General features: G+C 35.3%; 1 protein-coding gene across 2 annotated transcripts in view; it reads left to right on the plus strand.

The window, feature by feature from the left end:
- Window positions 1-1,806: 1,806 nt before the first annotated feature.
- Window positions 1,807-25,042, plus strand: part of LOC126966311 (potassium voltage-gated channel subfamily KQT member 1) — a 105,165-nt gene continuing 81,929 nt past the window's right edge. The window contains exons 1-2 of one of the 2 annotated variants that reach the window (XM_050810285.1): window positions 1,807-2,080; window positions 2,740-2,795. In XM_050810285.1, the coding sequence (XP_050666242.1) occupies window positions 2,036-2,080; window positions 2,740-2,795 (101 nt within the window). In that variant the 5' untranslated portion in view covers window positions 1,807-2,035. The remainder of the gene's footprint in view (window positions 2,081-2,739; window positions 2,796-25,042) is intronic. The other variant, XM_050810284.1, reaches the window with a different exon arrangement.

A 25,042-nucleotide genomic window follows, 5' to 3' on the forward strand; every position in this document is an offset into this window, starting at 1 on the left:
AAATCTAACTCAATTACCGATGAATGACTTGTCGAGTTTACTTAGCCTAGAAGTGGGCATTAACAGTTTATTTTTGTTTCTAGTATTAATATTATGTTTTTCATATACCTTTAGAAATTTATTGCCATTTTTATGAACATACACTAAATTTTCATATATAAATTGGTTAGAAACAGTCATAATTTTAAAATCTTTAAATTTAGATCTAAGCGACTCTATTGGTCCCATACCATAAATTGCCCGAACAGCTCTTTTCTGCAGCACGAAAATAGAATCAATATCAGCAGCATTACCCCATAATAATATACCATATGACATAATGCTGTGAAAGTAACTAAAATAAACCAATCTTGCAGTTTCAATGTCTGTTAAGGAACGAATCTTTTGTATGAATGAATCGAAGTGTATGCAGCAGAACTTAATCTACTTAATAAATTTTCTATATGAGGGCCCCATTGGAGTTTGGCATCTAGCGTTATTCCAAGAAAAACAGCGGTGTCAACTATATCTAATTTCTCGTTTTTAAGCTGAATATCGATTGACACTTGCTTAAAATTAGGTAAAGTAAATTTAATGCATTTCGTTTTGCTATGCTATCAATGGTATCGATCACATCGCCTACTGCAACGGCGCTTTAGGGGAGGTGTTGTCGAAGAGCGGTGATACGACAAATTGGTTTTTTTTTGTGGTAAACGCGCAAACTTGAGTTTCCTGGGGATTAAATTGGACAAGGATCAATTTACCCTATTTCATGCCCTCTTGACCAGGCAATGTCGAAGAACGGTGATACGACAAATGGTTTTTTTTGTGGTAAACGCGCAAACTTGAGTTTCCTGGGGATTAAATTGGACAAGGATCAATTTACCCTATTTCATGCCCTCTTGACCAGGCAATGTCGAAGAACGGTGATACGACAAATGGTTTTTTTTTGTAGTAAACGCGCAAACTTATGTCTCCCGGGGGGTTAAATTGGACAAGGATCAATTTACCCTATTCCACGCCCTCCTGACCAGGCAATGGCCGGACGTTCCGAGAGGGACGTCGAAACAGACCTGGTAACATGTGGCCATCTGGGGGCTGCGTTGGCATCTCAACCAATTAAGTAGACCATACGCCAATGCAAAATGATGCACAGATCGCCCTGCGTAGTCTGTGGTGCGTGACCCAAGCCATTCGGCATTGTGCGTTGAAATCAGCCCAGATTACGATTTCAGCGGATAGGCTCTTTGCAAGCACGTCGTCAATTGCCGTTTGAACGCAGCCCATGAGATGATCCGTTTCTGCGTTACCACTATCGGACCTGTAGACACATGCATAGATGCGGACGCGGTCCTCAAAATCTACACGTAGCCAGAGAGTAGACCGGTCCCTGTCCCCAAAATTATCAAGACGGCGACAGCAGATAACTAAAGTACACACATACCCCGGCATGAAGCAAAAAATTATAATAATATTACATACATATACATATTTGCAATAATCAAATAATATGGGGAGATAAATCGTGTTGATTGCTGAAATATGGACAATAAGAAATTATTGGTTGATTTCCATATTTGGAGCTCCAATGTTCCCATAACGAATTTGAAATTGAATAGATATTCAAATTAGAGCGAATATTTTTCTCCAGAAAGAATTCAACAGTGGGAGAGATGACCTGGATCGTGTGAGATGGTTAGCAATTAAAAGTAGTAGAGGCGGTGGTGAGGGCGGCCGCACACTGCTTGAGTGCGTGAGGCGCGGGGCGCGGGGCGGGGGCGCCATCGGGCGGTGCGTGCGGGCGACACTCGGCAGTCGGCAGTCGGAGCTCGCGGCGCCCGGCAGTCGCTCCTCGGACCCGCTCGGCCTCAGCGCCCGGCCGATTCGACACCAGTTCTGTCGCCTGTTATGCCGGCGCCCCGGGGCCCCTCGCCATGCGTCGCGCGCCCTGCGTCCCGCGCAGAGTTTCTGGTCACGTATCTCCTCACGTCTCCGAACCCACCCTCTACCCCGTAACTCACTCTAGTAACGTCCACATCAAGGAATGTAAATATTTATGGATGTCAGTATTAAGTTGTTTAGATTGGCTGTGAAATTTGAGGTATGTATACCCATGTTTTCGAGACATTGTTTATATATACTATATTAAGTCGAATTCGCTACCTAAAGCTACATTAAAAGCCACGGCATGCTTGTTTATAAATTCACGCGCTCAATAATTACCAGCCACTTATTGCAGTGCATTATTCCATTTCATATTTTTTAATAAGTGGCAAAAGTCGCTTTGTCTCTGCCCTTCAGCGGCTGATCGATATAGTTAACGATTTAAAGGGTATAATATCATAAGGTCGTGTTGGGTTCAACAAATTTTTCGCTTTCAATTCTATAAAGTAATAAATAGAGAGCTAGTTAGTTATTATTCTGTATTATTATACAGAATAACAGCAGTAAGTAACTGTCTTTTACGCTGTCGCATGCTTCTTTCTACAATCAAAATACTACTACAGATTTTACTCAGTCGTGTGACTCACTCACCACTGCCCAGATCACCAATTACACCGAAAATCTACACAACGACGCCTGAACTCACCCTACAAAGAAACGGTTACACAGATACTAATTGTAGATTATAAATACAATTCCAAATAAAGTACAATCATTGTAAATCATTGACGTAGGCTCTTTCGCGCTATTCTAGAACATCTAGCTAATTCTAAATTAGGAATTAAATTCATTATATTTATTGGAACAAATGTTTAGGTGAAAATGAAATCTACAAGGCGTGTACGGGTTCACGAAGACGCTATACACCATAGGTAATATTGCTGTTTTACTTTCTCATAATAAGTAGTCATTAATAATAAAATATTGTAGTTTTTGTTGAACGCTGGACGGACGATATCTACCAAAACATTTTGCAAACTATCTTCTTTTACTGTTTCACAAGTTCTAACGTATTTCATAAATAGAATTATAAATTAAATTAACTAACTAATCAGTTTGTAGTGCTATTAAATCCGTAGATTAAACATTATTAATAAATAGTTTTATGCTTATTTACCTACCATATTTTTGTATCCACATCCTTTAATTGTGTAAAAGCAAACTTCAAAATTTCATTCAATTTAACTTAGTATATTGACACTAAATCTTCTTTCAATATATTCATATTTCTCTCCATCTAAAGCACATAGTTTCGTAAAAAGCACTTCATAATCCCATTATTTTAAACTAAACTAAAATTTACTTTTATTGATTGTGCTCTGCACAGTGGTACTCTGAAAATTCATACATCCATATATCGAATTTAGTTGTATTCATTTTGAATTAAAAAAGGTATAGTTGTCCAACAATATGACCCGTAGCAGCACGTACCTACAGCATAGCAATAAGTAACACAATTGTTTTAAGGTTTAATTAACCTTTTTAGTGTCTAAATTATACGCTTACATAAATAATTTTTGCAGTTTTGATGTGTTGATATTGTTATAGGTACAAAGTTGTTTGGGACGTAAATATTGCGTTCCAAAACTGCGCCAACCTCTCAATCTCACTAACACAAACAGTAATACTGTGACAGATTTACTCACACTGCTTACATATTGCTCATGTTACATTAATTATGTTCTCATGAAGCTGAACATTGTTTATCCATAGTATCTATTACTTTAGGTTCATTGATTATTATTAAGCTAAACAGATGTACTGATTTTTGAACTGAAACCTTCTGAAGCCGCGTTGAGAACTGTTCTTGGGATAAAATGTAAAACTGACGTCATGACACGTGACCTGATCGAAAATTCGTAAGACAGTCGTTGCAATTATAGATGAAAGTTGATTTTTCTGAGAGATAAGCTTTTTAATGTAAAATAATTGGAATAGTTCTGATGGGTTAAATATTTATGTAATATAAGTTGTCATTTTTGTGTACGATAGTGCAATAAATTAATATTGTTTTTAACCACATAAATGCTAGTATTTTTTATACTGATAAATAAAGCTATTCGTGCAAAATTATTCCCTGACCATTCCAAAATATTCAAAAATGCACAACGTTGATGTTCAAGTTTTCACTTCTCTCAGCACTCCCATTTTTTTCATTGAAGTAGTTTTACCATGGAGAGGTTATGGAAGAAAATAGATAGCTGTTCAAGTTAATTATAGTCACTATGTATGGACTGCTTTGGACGTCTGTTATCTCTGTCTACGATTTTGGGAGACCGTCTGATAAATTTTATTGTAAATCTTGCCCATCACATTTCCTTTAAAAAAAAACACGGACTTTTGCGTGCCCATAAAACACTAGTCAATGAATGATAAATATTATTGAAATTTTAGCTTTGATTCAAGATCCAGTAGGAAAGTTAAAGAACTACGCTTTTTTATTACTTATAATGCTGCAATATAACAACACGAACGCTCTACCGACTTTTTGTGGAGCTTATCTGTGCATATTTAATGCTGTTTCAATATCTGGCCTCCAGAAAGTCATAGTTCTCCAGCAAGGAGGTCTTATTCGTAAATGAGATCTCATTTCTACAAGGTTGAAAAGAATTTAATTGAAGATTTAAACACTAACCCCCTTATTCATAATGGTCCGCTAACTAAAGTGTTTTTTCTCATTCAGACTTAGATCAATAGAAGAAGACAGAGTGAGAATTAGAAATAATTTAAGTTAGCAGACTATTATGAATAAGGGGGTTACAAATGGACATCAGGCAGATAATTAATTAAGTTGAAGCGAGAGCGATCGATATACAGTCAATAATCAGTAATTTTTAATAAAGTAATTAATTTAATAATAATGTTATATAGTGATTGAATAAAATAAAGAGAAGAAAGAACTTCTATGTTTTATACTACACACAATATTATGTTACTGTACTCTAACAACAATTTCAGACCGGGTTACTTATTTAAATAAAATACTTTTTAGAGAGTTGGTGGTGGAAAAGGTGTAAATTTGTATCAGTGGGATGCTCCTTTGCACAGGATGCCGGCTAGATTATGTGCACCACAACGGCACCTTTTTCTGCCGTGAAGCAGTAATGTGTAAGAATTATTGTGGTTCGGTCTGAAGGGCGCCGTAGCTAGTGAAATTGCTGGGCAAATGAGAATTAACCTCTAATGTATCAAGGTGACGAGTGCAATTGTAGTGCCGCTCAGAATTAACCACTTTGTAACGTAACGCGTTACGGCGCCAGTCTGTCTGGCTTCCCTTTCTCTCACGGATACAGCAGCGGTAAGTTGGCTCCTACTCTCTCACTCTAAGCAATGGTTACTTTTGTATAGGATTAAATAATTATACTAATAACGCAAAATTGTAATGTACATATTCAAGAATTGTAACTTAGAATAAAATTTATTAATAAATAACCTTACATTTCATTATCTAATTAATATACATAAAATATAAGTAATAACCTAAGGTTTTCTCAAGTTAAACAATTTTAATATTAAATAATTCAACTTAGATTGGTTTAAGTTATCATCATACGTTATTTAACCTACCATTGTTGTTAGTTATTTATACTCTTCGTTTCAATTTTTATTGGCAAAGAAAAAGCCGACAATCTTCAAGGCGTGTTGAACTTGGCTCCAGTTTAAGTTTTCGGTGGAGTAAAATTTTCTTTAAACTCTTATGTGAACATGACTTGTTGCTATCACTGACGGCAGTAAAGTGTTACATAAATTTATACATATATATACTAGGTGACCCGACAGACGTTGTTCTGTACATAATAAATAAAATACTGTTTTTTATGAATTTGTCAATAATCTCATTGCATTGTAACATAATATGCTCCTTGTTGTTATAATGAAATTGTTTCACAGCAGAACTGTCAGACCGTGCGTCAATAAATTCTCTCACAGAAAATATGTCTATACAAAACAAATATTGGAAATAAAAATTATTATGGGTCCCAAATCGAAATAAAAACTATCCTATCTCTCAAGTTGGACTAAACTGCACTCCATGAAGTAATCCCCATTAAAATCCGTTCATTAGTTTAGGAGTCCATATCGGACAAACAACGTGGCACGTAATTTATATACATATATTAGGATAGGAAGAGGTGTGTGTCCCTATATAACAATTTGCAGCTAAAACTGCACGTCGCCGACGCATAGTGTGTGAAGGTATGGCGTAATAGGTACAAGGCTCCCATCATGCTCTATGGTGGTTGCAAGTTGATAGACATCAACTAAAGGGGTGTAAGGGTGTATAAGATACGGGGGTTGAAACATGTGAATTCTAATAATGTGTGATTTTCATTCATCTAAAATGATTTGGATTGTTCTAGAAAATTCTAGAAAGATGTAGAGATTTCTAGAATTGTTTGAAAAGTTTTCAAATGTAAAGCCTTTATTCTAATCAACTGAAAATTTTTTAGAAAATTTTACAATGATCTAGAAATTCTTATTTTTATGAAAAAATTATGAAGTAAATTGTGATATTATTATTTTCATTAACAAATAACTATGCCATCAAAAATAACCCAGGAAATTCACAGCTAGTATTAGTAATAAGGTAACATTGAAACAAAAAAATAACTAGAAAGAGGTTTTTATGGTTAAAGTTTATTTGTGGAAATTAAAAATATTTTTATTGATAATAAAGAGTTAGAAAACATCACTAAAAATATACAATTAAAAAGTTAAGTTTTGTTAGGTAATCATTAATTAACACATTTTGATCGCACCAAAGCTGAAAACTATTGTTAACTTAGGCAGAGAGGTCTCACTTACATCAAGCTAAAGTTTTTGCCATAAACAAAAGTACAGGGATTACTCCTGCAGCCTGCACTTTTGTTAATGATCGCGAAACTGAAGTGGCAGTGGGCAGGGCACATAGTTCGACAGAGAGATGGCCGGTGGAGCAGTAAAGTCGTCGTATGGCGCAGTAAAGACGGAGTGTTGATAGACCCCCCACAAGATGGACCAACGATCTGGTCAAGATCCCTGCAATACGTCGGACTATGGCAGCGCAGAACCGAGATCATCGTGGAGATCAGCGAGGCCTTTCTCCAGTAGTAGACGTCTGATGACGATGATGATAAATATTTCTTAATGAGGAAACCTAAGACAACAACACATCTAGTCACTCAGGTAGCCAAGCTGCCCTGCTTGGACTAGAATCCCTAAAGTCCAATTCAATGCAGCTAGTCTAGAACTGGAAAAGTATCCAAATTTTCTTTGATTAACGTGAGTGTTACACATTTAAATAAAACACTTTTAAAGGATTAAAACGCGTGTACATGTGACGGTTTTACGTTAGATGCTTGCGTAAAAGTTACATTTTTATTTTAGATAACCCGACGTTTCAAGACCTTTCCAGATCTCGTTTTAGTGCCCCTGAAAACCGGTACAATTACACGCGTTTTAATCCTTTAAAAGTATTTTATTTAAATATCCTGATTAACAGAAGATTCAAACATTGGTAGAGAAGAAGTAGTCGTTGGCTTAGATCCTATGGAAGTTTGCAAAAGGAGAAAATAACTCGAAAGTATTAAACTAAGATTTTAATACAAAGTTGTTTTAAGATTTATTATGACACAATATATACAAAACCTGTACATTTACGAGAATACTGGCACTGTAAGCAAAACAAATATTTAGTAAAAATGGGTAATAAACATAGAATTCCAAATAAGAAAGTAAAATAAATATTATAAGTGCAAATTCCTTGCGTGCTGATTGTCGCCTTTATAGAACAATTATATTTCACACTGTTACATAAGCTTGCAACGATCCGGATATTCAGAGTCTTGTCCAGCGATGGTGTGCAAAATTACAACAATATGAATAAATCAAAAATCTCATAGGTTATTACAATTTACACATATTTTATTTAAATACAGCAGTTAATTAAAAAAAAAATAACTTACCGATGAAATGCAATATTTTGATTGGTAGTTGCAGCTTGTGGAAGATTTTTCGCTAAGTCTCGTGCCAAATTTGCGAGACAACACGTCCTGAGGATGCCTCGTGTAGAGGCGAAACATGTGGCGAATTGTTTAAAGACAAATATTGGCGGAATTAACACTAAAGAAAACTCAAATCAAAATTTGTATAGTATTTTCGCTGTTGATAGACAATAGACAAATGAAATACATAATTACGTGATTAATTAAGCAGGGATTTAGCCCTGCTTACTCGTTGTTGGTATATAAGTCACATGTAAGGCGATATCTTAGCCGCTGCTACGTCGTCTCTAGTACCTTATTACATAGACTACTATGGTTGTGTCAGGTAGTACAAGAAACAGCAAAGCATATTCAGCTAGTACGGACTAATAAACGCAAACGATCGTGCATCCAGAAGAGATAGAAGCTCACTACGGCTTGATCCAAAAGAATCTGGAACTAACTGGAAGCAACTGGTATAAGCAGTTAAATTTGAATAGATCTTTTGGTCAATATGGAACGGGAAAGGCCAAGGACAATAAAAATAACATATTGTCTAGTTGAACAAGACATTTGTGGAAACATGATTTATTTATTACTAGCTGACCCGGCAAACGCTGTTTTGCCATATAAATTATTTTTAGAGTTAGACCGTTCCTTGGATATTGCAACTTTATTTTTCTAAAACGAACGTAGCCTAAGTTGCTCCTTATTACATCAGCTACCCGCCAATAAAAGTCCCGTCAAAATCGGTCCAGCCATTTCAGAGATTAGCCGGAACAAACAGACAGACAGACAGACGAAAATTGTAATAAATAGTTATTTTGGTTATGTACCGTATATATATTCATATACATGTAGTAAAAATGGTTATTTCAATATTACAAATAGACACTTCAATTTTATTTATATGTATAGATAGATAGCTATTGATGTGATAGCAACCTGAGACAAATGTACTGACAGGTATCGTAGTCTAACGGCCGTTCCCAATATTATATCTACAGATAGAGATAAATTACTACCTTCTACTGTCAGTTAGTTAGCTGTCAATAATCTGAAGCCGTCCCAAAATATCCGATAAGTCATTCTTATCGCCTTATATTGGGACGCGTGAATTGCAAATTCCATACAAACTTCTATCGCTGGTAAGCTATACGTGGTCCCATTGACAGACAGCATGTACGGATACTTACGATTTTTATCTCAAGTAAGAGATAGACCGAACGAAGGAACGGCCGTAAATAGACCTTTTGAAAACACCAATATTTTACATGCATAATTTCACGGCTATATCTTTGTTTACTTACAAGTTACAAGTAGTCGTTTCACAACATCTTAGCGGCCATCTTTGTTTGAAACACTACAAAGTTTCCTGTTTACGAAAATTAACTCGAGTAAGTTCATTATATATATTCATAGGTGTGAGAATAATGTAGAGTGACACCAAGGGAGACTCGACTTTGAGACATCCAATTTTATAACCCGTAATTTATTCAGACACTTGTCATTATGGAGATGGAAATCATGGAGATGTTAATAATGTGGATCCATTATGTATATGGCTGTGATATTATAAGCTCAATTTATATCGTAAGCTGTATATTTTCGAATATTAGCATCTCGATTTATTAAACTACGCGAGGGACGAATAGTGCCGATGTTGCGCTCTCGCTTGCACTTAGATAAGACTTTATGACAGTGGATTATACTGTCTTTTGTGTGATTTTTTTTTACTATTTTATTTTCCTTAACTTTATTGACTAGAGTGCCATAGGATATAGTTGTAACAATTATAATAATTTATTTTTATGATTACCCAAATAATAGTGAACATTGTACTTAAATTGTTTCTGGTTAAACTTATGCTTGCAACACAAAAAAAACAGCCATGTGATTTGTAAACTTACAATATACTAGGCATAGACAAACAACGCTCCTGTGATTCCTCTGGTGTTGCAAGAGATTGTGGGCGGCGGTGATCACTTAACAACAGGTGACCCGTACGCTCCTTTGTCCTCCTATTCCGTAATAAAAAAGGGTGCGAGAGAGAAGAAGATCTCAAACAGAGTAAAAGAAAGTGAATCTATTGTTATTGCAACCGATTTTGATTGACAAGTCGTAAACATTCAGCCACACTGTGCACTAGCTGATTGGTTTTTTGGATACCAAAGTAGCTAACGTGCACATTTACTAATTAAAACTGCTCAGACATTATCTGGCTGCCAGGTCATCTATACGCTATACATATTACCTATCATTATACGTTTATGGTAATGTATTGAGTTATCGTTTATGTATTATTCATCGTTTCTTTAAATTCGAATCGCAATTCCAGTATTGAAAATCGGGAAGTAGCTCGATTGAAACATAATTTGGCCGTTTAAGAGATATAAATAAAATAACGTTCATTCCACATAATACATCTCAACAGAACTATTCATTTAATTACTTTACGTCCTACATATTCAGATAAACACTGTGACTACAGAATACAGATGTAACTACAGATCTCGTTTCGAATGTACCCAACATTGAAACAGTTTAAAACATGCATGAATTCAAACTTTTAGTATCAGCTAATTATGAACGCGATCTAACTTGAACCCAGCCCTCCTTTCATTCATAAAAACTTTTAAATGTTTGTGCATGTACACATTTAAAATAGATTTGCTTGTGTAGTTTTATGTATGTTCATATTTAAGACAATTCTATATTTTTTTGCATGGCTTATAATAATAATATAAGGACACCTATATTTATACTACTTATACAAAGGCCCCGCCGAGTCTGTCTCTCTGTCTGTTTGTAAAGGTTTTGTGTACAGTTTTTACAGAGGGAGGCTTCTTTGCACAGAATACGGGTTAGATTATGGGTACCACAACGGCGCCTTTTTCTACCGAGAAGTAGTAATGTGTAAGCACTACTGTGTTTCGGTCTGAAGGGCGTCATAGCTAGTGAAATTACTGGGCAAATGAGACTTAACATCTTATGTCTCAACGTGACGAGCGCAGTTCTAGGGCCGCTCAGAATTTTTGAGGTTATGTTGTTTTTTTTTTTAGATCGTTGTAATGGGCAGGGCGTACCAATTACCATCAGCTGAACGTTCTGCTCGTTTCGTCCCTTATTTTCATAAAAAAAACAGTGGTTGAAATTTGACAATAAGTTGTTGGAAAAAGCCGGCTGGGAGCATTATAAAAACACCCAAGAAAATAGTTACAATTCGCCCGCGCTCCCCCACACGTAGTCGTCGAATGTCGCAATAAAAATGCTTATTGTTACATAATTTTATAACATTTTCCTTTATCACATTAATTTAAAAATACTTCCACAGCGAATAATATCATAAAATGTATATTTTATAGTTTTTCATGTTTTTTAATGTTTTCTTACTGAGTAGTATTGTTATATTGTTCGTAATTTCATGGTAATTTCGAACGTTTTTGCAATACAAATGTACCTACTATTTATTTTGTCTAAAAAAATTTCTAGTCTAAAAAAACTATTTATTTATAACAAAACCATGTACTACATACTTATAATACCGACTACAAACCATATATCACAATATTAAAAGAAGTCAACATAATTAAGTCTGATAATTTTATTTAAACAAAGAAATCTTATAACTGTATTTACAATAATATGACTACATGAAATTAAAACTATCATTACGTGGAAGCGTACCTAAAATACTGGCAGCATTTCCGCGTTGGATAGCTAGGCTGATCCGTTGACCTAGATAGCTGCCAGCGCTTGGGTTTCCAGTAGCCTTATTGAGGCGCGAAGATAGTAAGTATTCTGAAAACTCTCTGCGACTCTGGGTCCCACGGGCCAAGTGTCTCGACACCAAACGGCACAAAGATGTATCATTCACTGACACCATCATATTAGCGACGTTTGCTGTCTTCGGCAGTCGAAGCAGCAGCCCTAGCACCAATTAACGTAACTTGGACATGAGAAGGAGCCAGAGTGTCGACGCAAGTCGCGTCCCACACCATCGCCCTTCCCCGTGCCGAAGCCACCAGCGTCATTAAGTTTGATAAGTGCATCTAGGAAAGTGGTACGAAGTTGATAATCCTAAGACTTCTTTAATAAACTAGGCACATATAGACAGTAGGTTTATGTGAAACAGACATACAAACTGGGTGACTTATTTCACAAAATAGCTGTTTTGTTGGAAAGTACGTATGTAGTCTACATTATGACAACAATTCAAATTCAAATATTTTTATCAAAATAGGATTTAAAATCACTTATTGAACGTCAAAAACTACCACCCATTCAAAAGAGACTGCCTCAGACCTGAGAAGAATGGGCGCAAGAAACTCAGCGAGCTTTTTTTTTAAATATAAAATATGGATTACAATGTGATATCGTACAATAAACATATATAATTGAAGAGTCTGAGGGTGTTCGCTTTATTCCCAGTCCGTGGTGTCATTAAGAAAATCGTTTATGCTATAATAATCTTTCCCACACAAACGTTTTTTAACAATTCTTTTAAATTTCGTAACACATTTGCTTTGTACATTTTCTGGGATCATATTGTAGAAGCATATACATCGCCCAACAAAAGACTTACTAACTCGACCCAACCGAGTAGTAGGCATAACAAGTTTATGTTTGTTCTTCATTATGAATGTCACAGTTTCGGTTCAGCTTATGAACATACAGAACATTATCAAAAATGTATTGAGAAGCAACAGTCAAAATGTTTATTTCTTTAAATTTTTCTCTTAATGATTCTTTAGGACCTAGGTTATAAATCTCGCTATCTACGAGTACTTAGCTGAGCTCTAACTCCTAACTAAGTTTCACTGTTTTTAGGATATTATTACTCCCCCCGCGTCGTTTCGTTACGTTTCTTCGGTTAATATTTTATTTTTTGGATTAAATTTTTAAGATGCACATAAGTATTTAATCATGCTTCGTTGAAAATCAAATATAGGTAGACATCTGCCAATAGAGTTCGTTCGAGAAGACACAGAGAAAATTAGGGGGCATTGAGATCGCGCAGATGGGGCGTGGGTAGATTAAAAAATATAGTCAAAAAATACACGAAAATACTCTAGAAAAAAACATATTCTCAAAGTGGGCGGTGAGCAAAATAAGGTTAAGAAACTATGGACTCTAGATAGAGACCCTTGCTGTTAGACAACCGAAATAAAGCTCAAAATAAAGGTAAATTCTTAACTCAGTTTTTTTCGACGTTTTCACAGCTATGTTATTAAGCAAAACAACCACTAAATTCATTTAGGTCAAGGTAATGACGACACTCATGAATTTCTTTTTACCATTTACTTACTAACTTTGGAAAAAGTTGAGCTTTAATGAAAATAAGTGGCAAGAAACCCTTTTAAAAGTACATTATCGTTTTATAAGCTATTTTAAATACAATATTTAAAGTGATATACGGCCGTTCCCAATTACTATCTACAGATAGAGATAAATTACTATCTTCTAATGTCAGTAATTGGCAATAATCTGAAGCTGTCCCAATATACCCGATAAGTCATTCTTATCGCCTTATATTGGGACTCGTGAATTGAAATTTCCATACAAACTCGCGTCTGAAGAACCTCTATTGGAATCAACTTGTCCATATGATTAAATGGATCAAAATAGTATATATTTTTTTGTTTCAATCAGAAAAAAATTGCGTGATATTTGCCGAGACCCCCCCTCTCTCTCTCCAACGTAAGATTAGATGAGATTTGACTCGACCCTATCCCCCCCTTAAACATCTCACGTAATTTATGGACGCCCCCTAACTAAATAGCCTAATATAACGACCATAATGGCGTTACCAAAGTACTCGGAGCGCGAGTCAGTGAGTGATATACACAATGACATTTAAAAATAGATTTAACATTTGATTTACCTATTTGAAAATAATTTATAGGAAGTTTGGACAAAGCTATTTTAGTTAGTGCTAGTATTAACTTCAATGTACCACTAAAACGAACGAGAAATACGCCTCTTTTTTCATTATCATTTTACACTACGAACTATGGTAAAAATTCTCCCATTAACAGAATTTGTAAGCATTACAACGAAGTTTTTTCGAATGTCGACATTCATAATCGCGGTAAAAATAGCTTCAAAACAGAAATTATTAAAATATTAATGAATACACTAGATACAAAAAATGTTACTGGAGCAATATAAACCGAACAAATAGGTACATTAACACACGCACATATACACAAACACACACTACACGCACACATACACATCCAAACATAAAATAAACACTATAACCGATAATAACATAATATAATAATAGATATATATATATATTAAATTCGCATTCATACGCATAATATTACTCTTTTAATGTTTAAACTATACATATTATTATGTTAAAGTAAATTAAGTTGAAATTCATAAGCCGATTTTTTTGTTTATAAGTTAAAGTAATTTAAGTTGAAAACTCATTAGTTGATTTTTGTTTATATAGAGACACCTGTAATTGGCTATTATATGTACACTAATTTTTAAGACTAATTTGTAATATTTATGCTGTTGGTCTTTTTAATAAATAAATAAATAAATTACTATCGCGAATGAACGTAAACAATGACTGAATTATTTAATTTAAATTATCGATTGGTAGAGTACAAGGTATGTTATTCGTTTAACCCTTCTCCATGTAAACTTGTACTATGTCCAAACTTACACTACTCCGTCCCTGAAAAGGTTTTTAAATTGTCTCCCTATGACTGGGCCATAGAGCTAGGTAATTTAAAAAGAAAACTATAAACTAGCTTCATTTACTATTTGGTCATTGGCACATAAAAGTTTAAAATATCCCATATATATTATACTGCGGTATACATACCTATCGTAATTAGACATTTAAAATTTTTTTGAAGGACATATTATTTTATAAAATGCTAGCTGATCCAGCAAACGTCGTATTGCCATATAACATATAAAAAAATCAATTATTAAAATTTTGATGCAACCGATTCTCAGACCTACCAAATATATCGTACTACAATTATTGTATTCGATTGCCATCTTGCAACCCTATATCGGTTTGGTGGATGGAACAGAATAATATAAAAATCGTGATACAAAAATAGTTGTAGATCGTAGAAGGGCGAAAATTTAAATTTTTATGTATTTTTCAATGCTGAATCATAAAAAAATAAAAGTAAAAAACAAATTTGGGGTGCACTACCCTTATCACTTAGGGGTATGAAAAATAGAAAGTAGCCGATTCTCAGACCTACTGAATATGCATAAAAAATTTGGTAAAAATCAGGAAAGCCGTTTCGGAGGAGTAAGGTAACTAACATTGTGACACGAGAATTTTAAATATAAGATATAGCACACATCTGGTAGGTTTTTATAGTTGAGATCTCCGGACAGGGCTTGTCATGTTCGTATAAATGGCACTTCTCGTAGCGGTGTCGTGGGGCGAGTCGTTCCTTTCTCTAAGATATGTGCGAGTTAAGCGATGATGATGAACGGGCTCTGCTTGTGGCTCCTGGTCTTGTCTTTGGGGATTTTCATTTTTTATTTTTATATTGGTACTATACCATTTTAGTTTAATAGTTTGTATGTGAATTGATACATTCACTGCACACTTAACTCTTTTGAGTTTTTTTTAAATAATTGATTTTTTTTTAACTTAAACGACTAAGCCAAAACGTTTGAGTTATTTTTGTGCATTACTTCACATACATTGTATTAAATATAATGTGAAATGCTGGAACTGTTTTAGATTAAACATAGTGGCAATGAGTGTCTTGCCACTTCTTCTCATTGGGCATCTACAGTGCATCTCTATCGCGATCGGTCCTGAGCATCTAAACCTTTATATGCTAATGAGAAAATAGTAAAAGAAGTTTGTAGGGAAATTGAAATTCACGCGTCCCAATATAAGGCGATTAGAATAACTTATCGGGTATATTGGGACAGCTTCAGATTATTAACAGCTAATTTCTGACAGTAGAAGGTAGAAATTTATCTCTATCTGTAGATAGTATATTGGGAACAGCCTTATATCACTTTACATATTGTGTGTAAAATAGTTTATAAAACGATAATGTACTTTTAAAAGGGTTTCTTGCCACTTCTTCTCATTAAAGTTCAACTTATCCGACTGGACTTACTTGACATCTACATTGGGCATCTACAGTGCATCTCCATCGCGATCGGTCCTGAGCATCTCTCTTAATTTCACTCCAGGTCTTTCCGATGTCTTTCGCTTCGTCAATGACAGTCCGCCGCCAGGTTTGCTTATCCGAAGCGATGGTAAAATCTTGGACAATTCATGAGTGTCATTTTGACCTAATATATCAGTTTTCATCTTTGTTTCTTTCTTTAAAAAGGCATTTATTTTCTGAAAATTGATTCCTTTAGAATTCTTTTTGATGTAATTTCTAATATACTAGATACTACTATCGCTTCGGAAACAAATGGCACTCTGAAAGAGAGGAAGCGGCGCAAGAGACTCTCCCAGAATTCGTATTTTGCGATCTTTTCAATAAAATATACAATATTGCACAGTCATTTCTATCGCTATAAAATAATCATAATCTAGTCTCAGGCTGTCCGATCACTTAGATATTCAGCTGTGGAGTAATAGGTTCAAATCACTATTAAGAGCAAAAAGGTGACGATTTTTGTGAACGTATATTAAATTTTCATAAATGACTGACAATGAACAGTTATAATATTTATTTCTTTAAATTTTTCATTAAGAGACTGTCTATAACCAAGCTGACATATAGCACGAACAGCTCTCTTTTGTAGAGCAAACACTATATCAATGCCAGCAGCATGACCCCACAGTAAAATACCGCACGTCATGATGCTGTCAAAGTAACTGAAGTACACTAATCTAGCGGTCGCAACATTCGTGTACTCTCTAATCTTTCTAACGGCATATGCAACAGAGCTGAGTCTATCTGCTAGATGGGCAATATGTGGACCCCACTGAAGCTTTTCATCTGACGTGATACCCAAGAAGGCCGTAGTGTCCACAAGTTCCAATCTCTGGTCTGTACCTCTGCTGTGTTTGGTGTAATGAACAAATTTACACTTTAATTCTTAACATCATTAATGTAAGAGGCATCACTTCGCCTATGAATTGGCGGTCTCGGTATGTGTAATAGTACCTTCCTCACACAAATTATTCAGTAGTGACCGGCATCAGCTTTTTCGTACTGTGAACATAATATTATGCATTCAGCGTAGGGTCAGCGAGGCCGCGGCGGTCGATATCTAAATACCCTAAAGTAATCCCAACAGCATTCCATGTAACACAATTAGCCCGAACATAAAATTCGGTCACAAAATTTTTCATTGAAATGAAACATGACGGCATCTGCAAATCCAATCATGATATTATATTTAGAATTTCAACGTGCCACAGAATTATATATATTACTAGCTGACTCGACAGACGTTGTTCTGCACATCCTACTAATATTATAAATGTGAAAGTTTGTATGTCTGGATGTATGTTTGAACTTCTTTAACGCAAAATCTACTGAATAGATTTTGATGAAACTTTACAATAATATAGCTTACACACCAGAATAACAAATAGGCTATAATTTATAAAACTATAGTGTGAATTATACAAAATATAAAAAGAAGTGTGATTGTTACTAATGAATTCAACTAGCGCCATCTCTTATCAACTAGCAAAAGATCAATACAATTTATATGGCAAAACAACGTTTGCCGGGTCAGCTAGTAATAAATAAAATACTGTAGTTTATGAATTTGTCAAAAATACTTCGTAACATCAAGAATTATTTAGTAAATATACTCCCTCTTGATATAATGAAATTGTTTCACAGCAGAACTGTCAAACCGTGCGTCAATAAATTCTCTCACAGTAGATATGTCCATACAAAACAAATATTGGAAATAAAAATAATTATGGATCCCAAATCGAAATAAAAAGTATCCTATCTCTCAAGTTGGACTAAACTGCACTCCATGAAGTAATCCCCATTAAAATCCGTTCATTAGTGACGGAGTCCATCGCCGATAAACAACGTGTCACGTAACTACGTACTAAATGTTCCTTCTCAATATATACTTGATGATGTTATGTATGTACATAGGTACATATAATGTGAATTTGCTCTAAACTGTCATACCAGCCATTTTACCACCTTTGTACCGAATGCCGCCTAGATTATGGGTAACACAACGGCGTCTATTTCTTCCGTGAAGCAGTAATGTGTAAACATTACTGTGTTTCGGTCTGAAGGGTGCCGTAGCTAGTGGAATTACTGAGCAACTGAGACTTAACATCTTATGTCTCAAGGTGACGAGTGAAATTGTAGTGCCGCTTAGAATTTATGTTTTTTCAAGAATCCTCAGCGGCAATGCATTGTAATGGGTAGGGTGTATCAATTACCATCAGCTGAACGTCCTGCTCATCCCATCCCTTATTTTCATAAAAAAAAAGATATCAAAAAACTTTAAAATGATATAGAAAGTACGTTACCTGATCAGTTAAATGACACCAATAACTTATTGAATGCTGATTAGGTGTATTTTAGGTATCAGTTCTTTGATATTTGTAACAGTTACGGAATAATCGCCTGGTTACACTTAACTATTACACCTGTATATACCACTGTCTCGGTGTTTGTTAATGCGTCATTTTGTGGACTGTATCCGATAATGACCTGCGTGCGTGAAGCCGCAACCATTGTTAATGTCCCTCTATGTTATAATCTCCATTAACACTTCGATAACAATACAGTACTCTAACTCCATATTAGCCTTCCGAAATCGTCAGTTTCCCAGGGCTCTGGATTATTCAGATACACCAAAACCGAGAATGCCGTACGGTACACTATTCCTTCACCAAGTTCTGACCTTCATTTTTCGCATGGTCTTATAGTTTGTTTCAATAGCTTTCAGATATATTCACTCAAATCATCCTAATTATAAGCAATCTATTAATAGACGTAAAATAATACGCATTGACAGAACGCTGCGCGAGCGCCGAAATCAATCTGAGGCGAACCGCCCGATCAGAGTTTCCCGGAACGGAAAGGCTAGAGTGTCCGAATCGACGTCGCACACATAAACATGATTCACACGGCCACTAAGCAATCTTGGGAAGTCAATACTAAGTTAAATTAGTTACGCCGCGCAGTCCGCTTCGAAAATCTTTGTGTACCAACTGTAATGTGTATTAACTGTTCTATTACTGTATTGTGTTTCTGTGTATTTTAAAAGAGAAGTAATTAAATGTTTAGCCATTTTAAAATTAGGTGAGCCACAAAAAAACAGCATTTAAATTATTTGATCAGCAGACAAAGATTTAGAAAAAGATTTTGTTTGCAATAAACAACATCAGGCAACAAGATTTCCTGATTAATCAGCAGACAAGCAGTGTATGTTAGTGGCTTGTCTTGCCAATTGAAAGAAAAGATTGGATTAAAGAGAGATGTGACTGTCCAGTCCATAATTTATAAAAATTTGTTAGGTTAGGTTATGTTTGAACAGTTAAAACAACGCACGAGCCGAAAGTAGCGGGCCGCGGCAGCGGCCAGCGAGTGCCGGAAACGAATTCTAGGCGTTAAAATGATTTTTTTTGCTTACCTTCTGAGGGCCTACTAAAAGTTTACTAAACAGGAGCAGCTCATTGCAACTAGTATAATTAATATGCTGTACAAAAATAATTATTGCCGTCCATAATGACATAAATTGCTGATTGATTTTGAATTGTTTGCTGCCGATGAGTTGCTGATCAATTAGCTATTTATGCTCACAGAATATATTTTTCTGCTCACAAAAATACCAATATACTAATACCATTTAAATAACACCCGTTTTAAAATTAAAGTTGAGTTTCCAGTAATGTTCGCATACAAGTTATTTTCGCAATGTATAAGCACGAAATGCAACTCTGACTCAAATTTACGCCTGCAATGAAAATACGGTTTATATCCTTTGTGTTTTTTATGGTACTGCAAAACAAAAGCTCACGGTAAACTGTTTAGATCTTGAAAATTAAGTAGAAATTGATTATTAATAAGATATATTCTAGGTAAAAAACCCACTATACACTGTGTTTTACCAGTAGGAGGCTCCTTTGCACTGGATGCCGGCTAGATAGGTAACCCAACGGCGCCTATTTCTGCGGTGAAGCAGTAATGTGTAATTATTATTGTGTTTTGGTCTGAAGGGCGCCGTGGTTAGTGAAATTACTGGGCAAATAAGAATTAACATCTTATGTCTCAAGGTGAAGAGCGCAGTTGCACTGCCGCTTAGAATTTTTGGGTTTTCAATAATCTTGAGCGGCACTGTCATCAATCAATAACCATCATCGTCACCTCAAGGTGACGAGCGCTATTGTAGTGCCGTTCAGAATTATTGGATTTTTCAAGAAATTTGAGTGGCACTGAATTGTAATGGGCAAGTCGTATCAATTACCATCAGCAGAACATCCTGCTCGTCTCGTCCCTTATTGTCATAAAAAAAGGTACTGTGTCAAAATCCCTGTATCTCGTAGACAGTCTAATGCTTATAGTTTTCGATAACTAAACTGGGTTGAACTGAGGCGGGTTACCTATCCCTCAAGCAAACCAGGCACGTGTATTTTAAATATTTACGTGTATTTATAAATATTTACCGTAAAATTATTTGTGTTAGTAACCCACTTACACAATGTAAAACATTTTTGTAAAAAATTGATGATACGAAATCTTCTAACGCTATCTACTTAAGACCCTCTTTCAATGCGAAATTCCTAGTACTTATTACTTACTTGTTACTACTTCTAAACAACCACAAGATGCGCCGTGCCCACGCCACCTTCTCCATCACCAGCAGAAGTAGTAAAACAGTCGCTAATAGATTGGTTATCGTGGATTGCGACCCAGTCAAGTAGGATATTAATAATAAAACAAAACACAGTATATTGCACTGAAAGGCTTTACTCAAAATATAACGAATATATTTTAAAAAGTTATCAATTTAATATATTCAAACAAAATAAATCTTATAGTTATATTTACAATACTATGATTACATTAAATTAAAACTATCATTACGGGAAGTGTACGAAGAATACTGGCAACATTTCCGCGTTGGATTGTTAGGCTGATCCGTTGACCGAAATAGCTGCCAGTGCTTGGGTTTTCAGTAAGCCTATTGAGGCACTTAGATAGTACATTATACATTCTCCGCGCCTCTAGGTCCCACCGGCCAAGTGTCTCGACAACAAACGGCACAAAATAGTATCATATTCAAAAAGTAATTAATAAATCTCACTTTTTTTTATCGAAAACGAAATGTAAATATGTTTCAACGAACTTTAAAAAAAATTGCTCTCCAAGCACAAGAAAGGTTTATTGTGGAACTTGTCAGTTTACGAAAGCAAGATGTTAATTATTACAATTTTAGGACTCATCAATTACATTTAAAACCCCCACGAAAACTCATGTGAACACAAAACATGTGTTTTGACCCTAAGGTCAACGTAAGTAACATTGTCGTGTCGATCATAATTTGCCTTACAATTTGTAGAAGAGTTTACTTATTTGCTTGAAATATAGAAACTAGTAGTTGCGACTGTAAAATCTTCAGCATCGCGTGATTTAACTTTAGCATGACGAAAATCTTGGCGCTCTTCATGACGGAAATTATTTAATGGTGCTGGAACTCATAGCTCATAGCGGAGTCATAGAGAATATGAGTTATGACGGTATTTGACAGTTATTTATTATGGCCACAATATGGTGGTATGGGAAAGGAATATAAGGCGACCTCTATAGCCTAGTGGTTAGTGACCCTGTCTACTGAGCTAAGAGGTACCGGGTTCGAATCCCGGTAGGTGCAAACATTTTATATGATGAATAATTTATATTAATTTTTTGCGAGTCATGGAGGTTTATAAACGTCTATAAATAATATGGTTCAAGGAACTTTCTTCCAGGATCTGTGTTTCCAAGACGATGACTTCGTACCCCCACGAACCCGTACGACATGGGTACCTTCAAAAAAGCGTTTATACCTTTCTAATAGGCTGGCAACGCTCCTGTAATTCCTCTGGTGCTGCAAGATAATCTGGGTGGCTGTGATTACATCAGGATAGGTCAGAATTCGTACGCTCGTTTGATCTTCTCTTCAATAAAAATATCTGAGGTTACATTTGTACAGCTACATAATAATATCTTGCAAAGCAAACTTTTTCGATTTGATAAAAAAAGAAAGTTCTCAATACTTCTGTATTTTTGTGTGGATGCCCTGCCACCCAACCTCTTCACCAATTGTAGCAATAATTTTAATATATTAGGCTATTTCTGTGCCTTTCACCCGTGTGTTCGTGACAGAAATGTTTTTGTTTGAACCCTTTTTTGATTTAGGTTAGGTCATATAGGGATTGATGTAGATCCTCGTTAACGGTATTATCGTTGCGACGCCTGGCTTTAACATCATTTACAGCTTTTATAGTTTTAATAGCACGCGGCTGTCCCGATCTTTTATGGTTATCGTTAAAGAAAGTGTTGGTATATTAGATTTATCTGTCGATATAATGATATAATTATAATAATTATGATTCAATAATGATTTTTATAATTTGTACTTATTTTCTTAAGTTTCGATCGTCTACAATGACCTATTTAGTTAACTTACGTGCAATTTTAGTCATTGAGGTCATTAAGCATCTCATTCTTCATGTAAAAAACCAAAAAATAATCATAAGAGTCACAAAAATTCAAAATATTCAATTCAATAGCCGAAAAATTGGGCATTTTCGTAAAAAAATTTAAACTAGAATATCTCGAAAACGGTTAAGTTTAGGATGGGGGGTTCCATCATCATGGGTCAAGGGATCATGAAATCATTCAGAAATGATGTGTACTACACGCCCTTAACGGATCTAGGTCGACTTTTCCTGTAACCCTGTATAACTTGTACGAATCAACATGACACCTCGCTCGATGTTGACAGTCGCCTTGCGAGGGCAGTAGCGATAGCAGAATTGTTCTAGTCGTTAAAATAGTTAACATAAACGTTAATTATTATAACACTGTTACAGCGTTATATTTTTCTGCGTGGTTTTATATCACCATTTGTACCTAAATTGTACATTAGCACAACATTTTATTTATGTTAGCATATTCAAACTACAATCTACATAGGTTTTTTTTTTCGTGTTAATTAATCGATTCCTGGGAGGTGTAAATCTTTAGCCAAGTCTCTCCTAGCTACAACGTGTTGAATACTAAATTATCGTATACGTATAAACTTTATAATAATATTAAAGTCTTATTACTGTATTGTGTGTAGTGTCACTTTATTAAAATATTTTGTATTTTCAAATCGAACACTCATTCTATGGACTATATTACTAGTGGATATCTATTTTCATAGATATTACTGATCACAGATCACACTTAACCTAAATAATTATAATTAACTTTGAAGTTAAAATTTATGCCTTCAGAGCATTTAATATTAACATGATTATGTTTTTTTCTGGTTAACAGTTTATATTAACTGATATAACTTTTAACGCACTAAGCATTACACTAAGGTTACCGTCGCATGTGTCCTTGTGCTCTAAATTATGCGAGTTATTATCTTGCTTTGAATTATATGTTACTCTTATATGATATTTGATAAGTTTTTGTATAAATAAAATGCTTTCTTAAGGATTACAACGCGTGTAATTATTGTACTAGTTGTAGATATTTTTAATAGATGATAATGATAGCAATATAGCATCTGGATTAGTAGAATAAATAAATAAATCTAATAAAAAATACGAATAACTATTTATTCTTTTTTATTTAATTTCCATATAAATCTAATGAAATCTACAAGTTACTCCTTGAAACTGATACATGTATGTAATTTAATAATGTAGATGCATAAGATATAATAAAAATATTATTAGTTTTCGTTCTAGATAGTACAATGGAAACAAAAACTTTTTTGCACACTGTACATTGCACAAACGACATTTGAGCCAGGTGTCATGTTGATTCGCCCGAGTAGTACGAGAATGACAAGGTGCCTAGTTTTGAAGTGTTCTGAAAATGATCGACACCACAATACACTGCTTAACAAAAAGACGTACGCATGTATGACGTTGATTATTTATTTACCATTGGATAACACGCCGGTTTGCCTTTCTATAATAAACACTATGAGCTAAGTACCAAATATTATAGTAACGTGTCAGGACTTCAGGATTAGAAAAATACCAGTATATTTCAAATAATATAACACTTCGCCGCATTCAGTAATACACTTCTTACTAGGTACCAATAGTTTGTTTCATAGTAATACTGATTATAACTAAGACTTTACCAGTGGGAAGCTCCTTTGCACAGAAAGCCGGCTAGATTATGGGTAGCACAACGGCGCCTATTTCTGCCGTGAAGCAGTAATATGTAAACATTACTGTGTTTCTGTCTGAAGGGCGCCGTAGCTAGTGAAATTACTGGGCAAATGAGACTTATGTCTAACATCTTATGTTTCAAGGTGACGTGTGCAATTGTAGTGCTGAACTGCATTGTAATGGATAGTATAGGTAGTATAGGCTTATCAATTACCATCATTTGAACGTTCTGCTCATCTTATTTTCATAAAAAATCTCCCTTATTTCCATTGAAAAAAGACACTTGTAGGTTATAGGTTATCACGGGCTACTATCCGCAACTCGACGACTATGGCGCGCCTATTTTGCGTGGTGAGGTGGGCGGCTAATCTTGCCATCCCAGCTCCTCAAGGTAGTTAATCAAACCTCTGATGTCACCCATGACCTCGGGGAGAGTCCTCGGTGACCCCAGGTGTTTGGCCCGGTAAGTGGCCACACTCCTACACTCCAGAATGATGTGTGCGGCCGTCTCTTCTGCCTCCATGCAGGAACAGCGGGCTGTCGGTGACACCTATACTAAACAGATGTTTGTTAAAAGGGCCGTGGCCCGTTATAACATGGGTTAATTTACGTAACTTTAGCGTGGGAGTTTTAGTAGCTTGCGAGAGAGCCTGAAGTCTACTTGGAGTAGGGCCTCTTTTGCTTGTCTACACCCTCTCACTTCCGTCCAGTATTTACTTTGTAATTCCTTGGTATGTTCTCGTATGACCATTGTAGGCCATCTAGAGGGGAGGGGGACGATTGGATCTGGTCCTATTGCTATCATCTCCGA

This window comes from Leptidea sinapis, chromosome 10 (assembly GCF_905404315.1).
Source record: "Leptidea sinapis chromosome 10, ilLepSina1.1, whole genome shotgun sequence".
NCBI lineage: Eukaryota > Metazoa > Arthropoda > Insecta > Lepidoptera > Pieridae > Leptidea > Leptidea sinapis.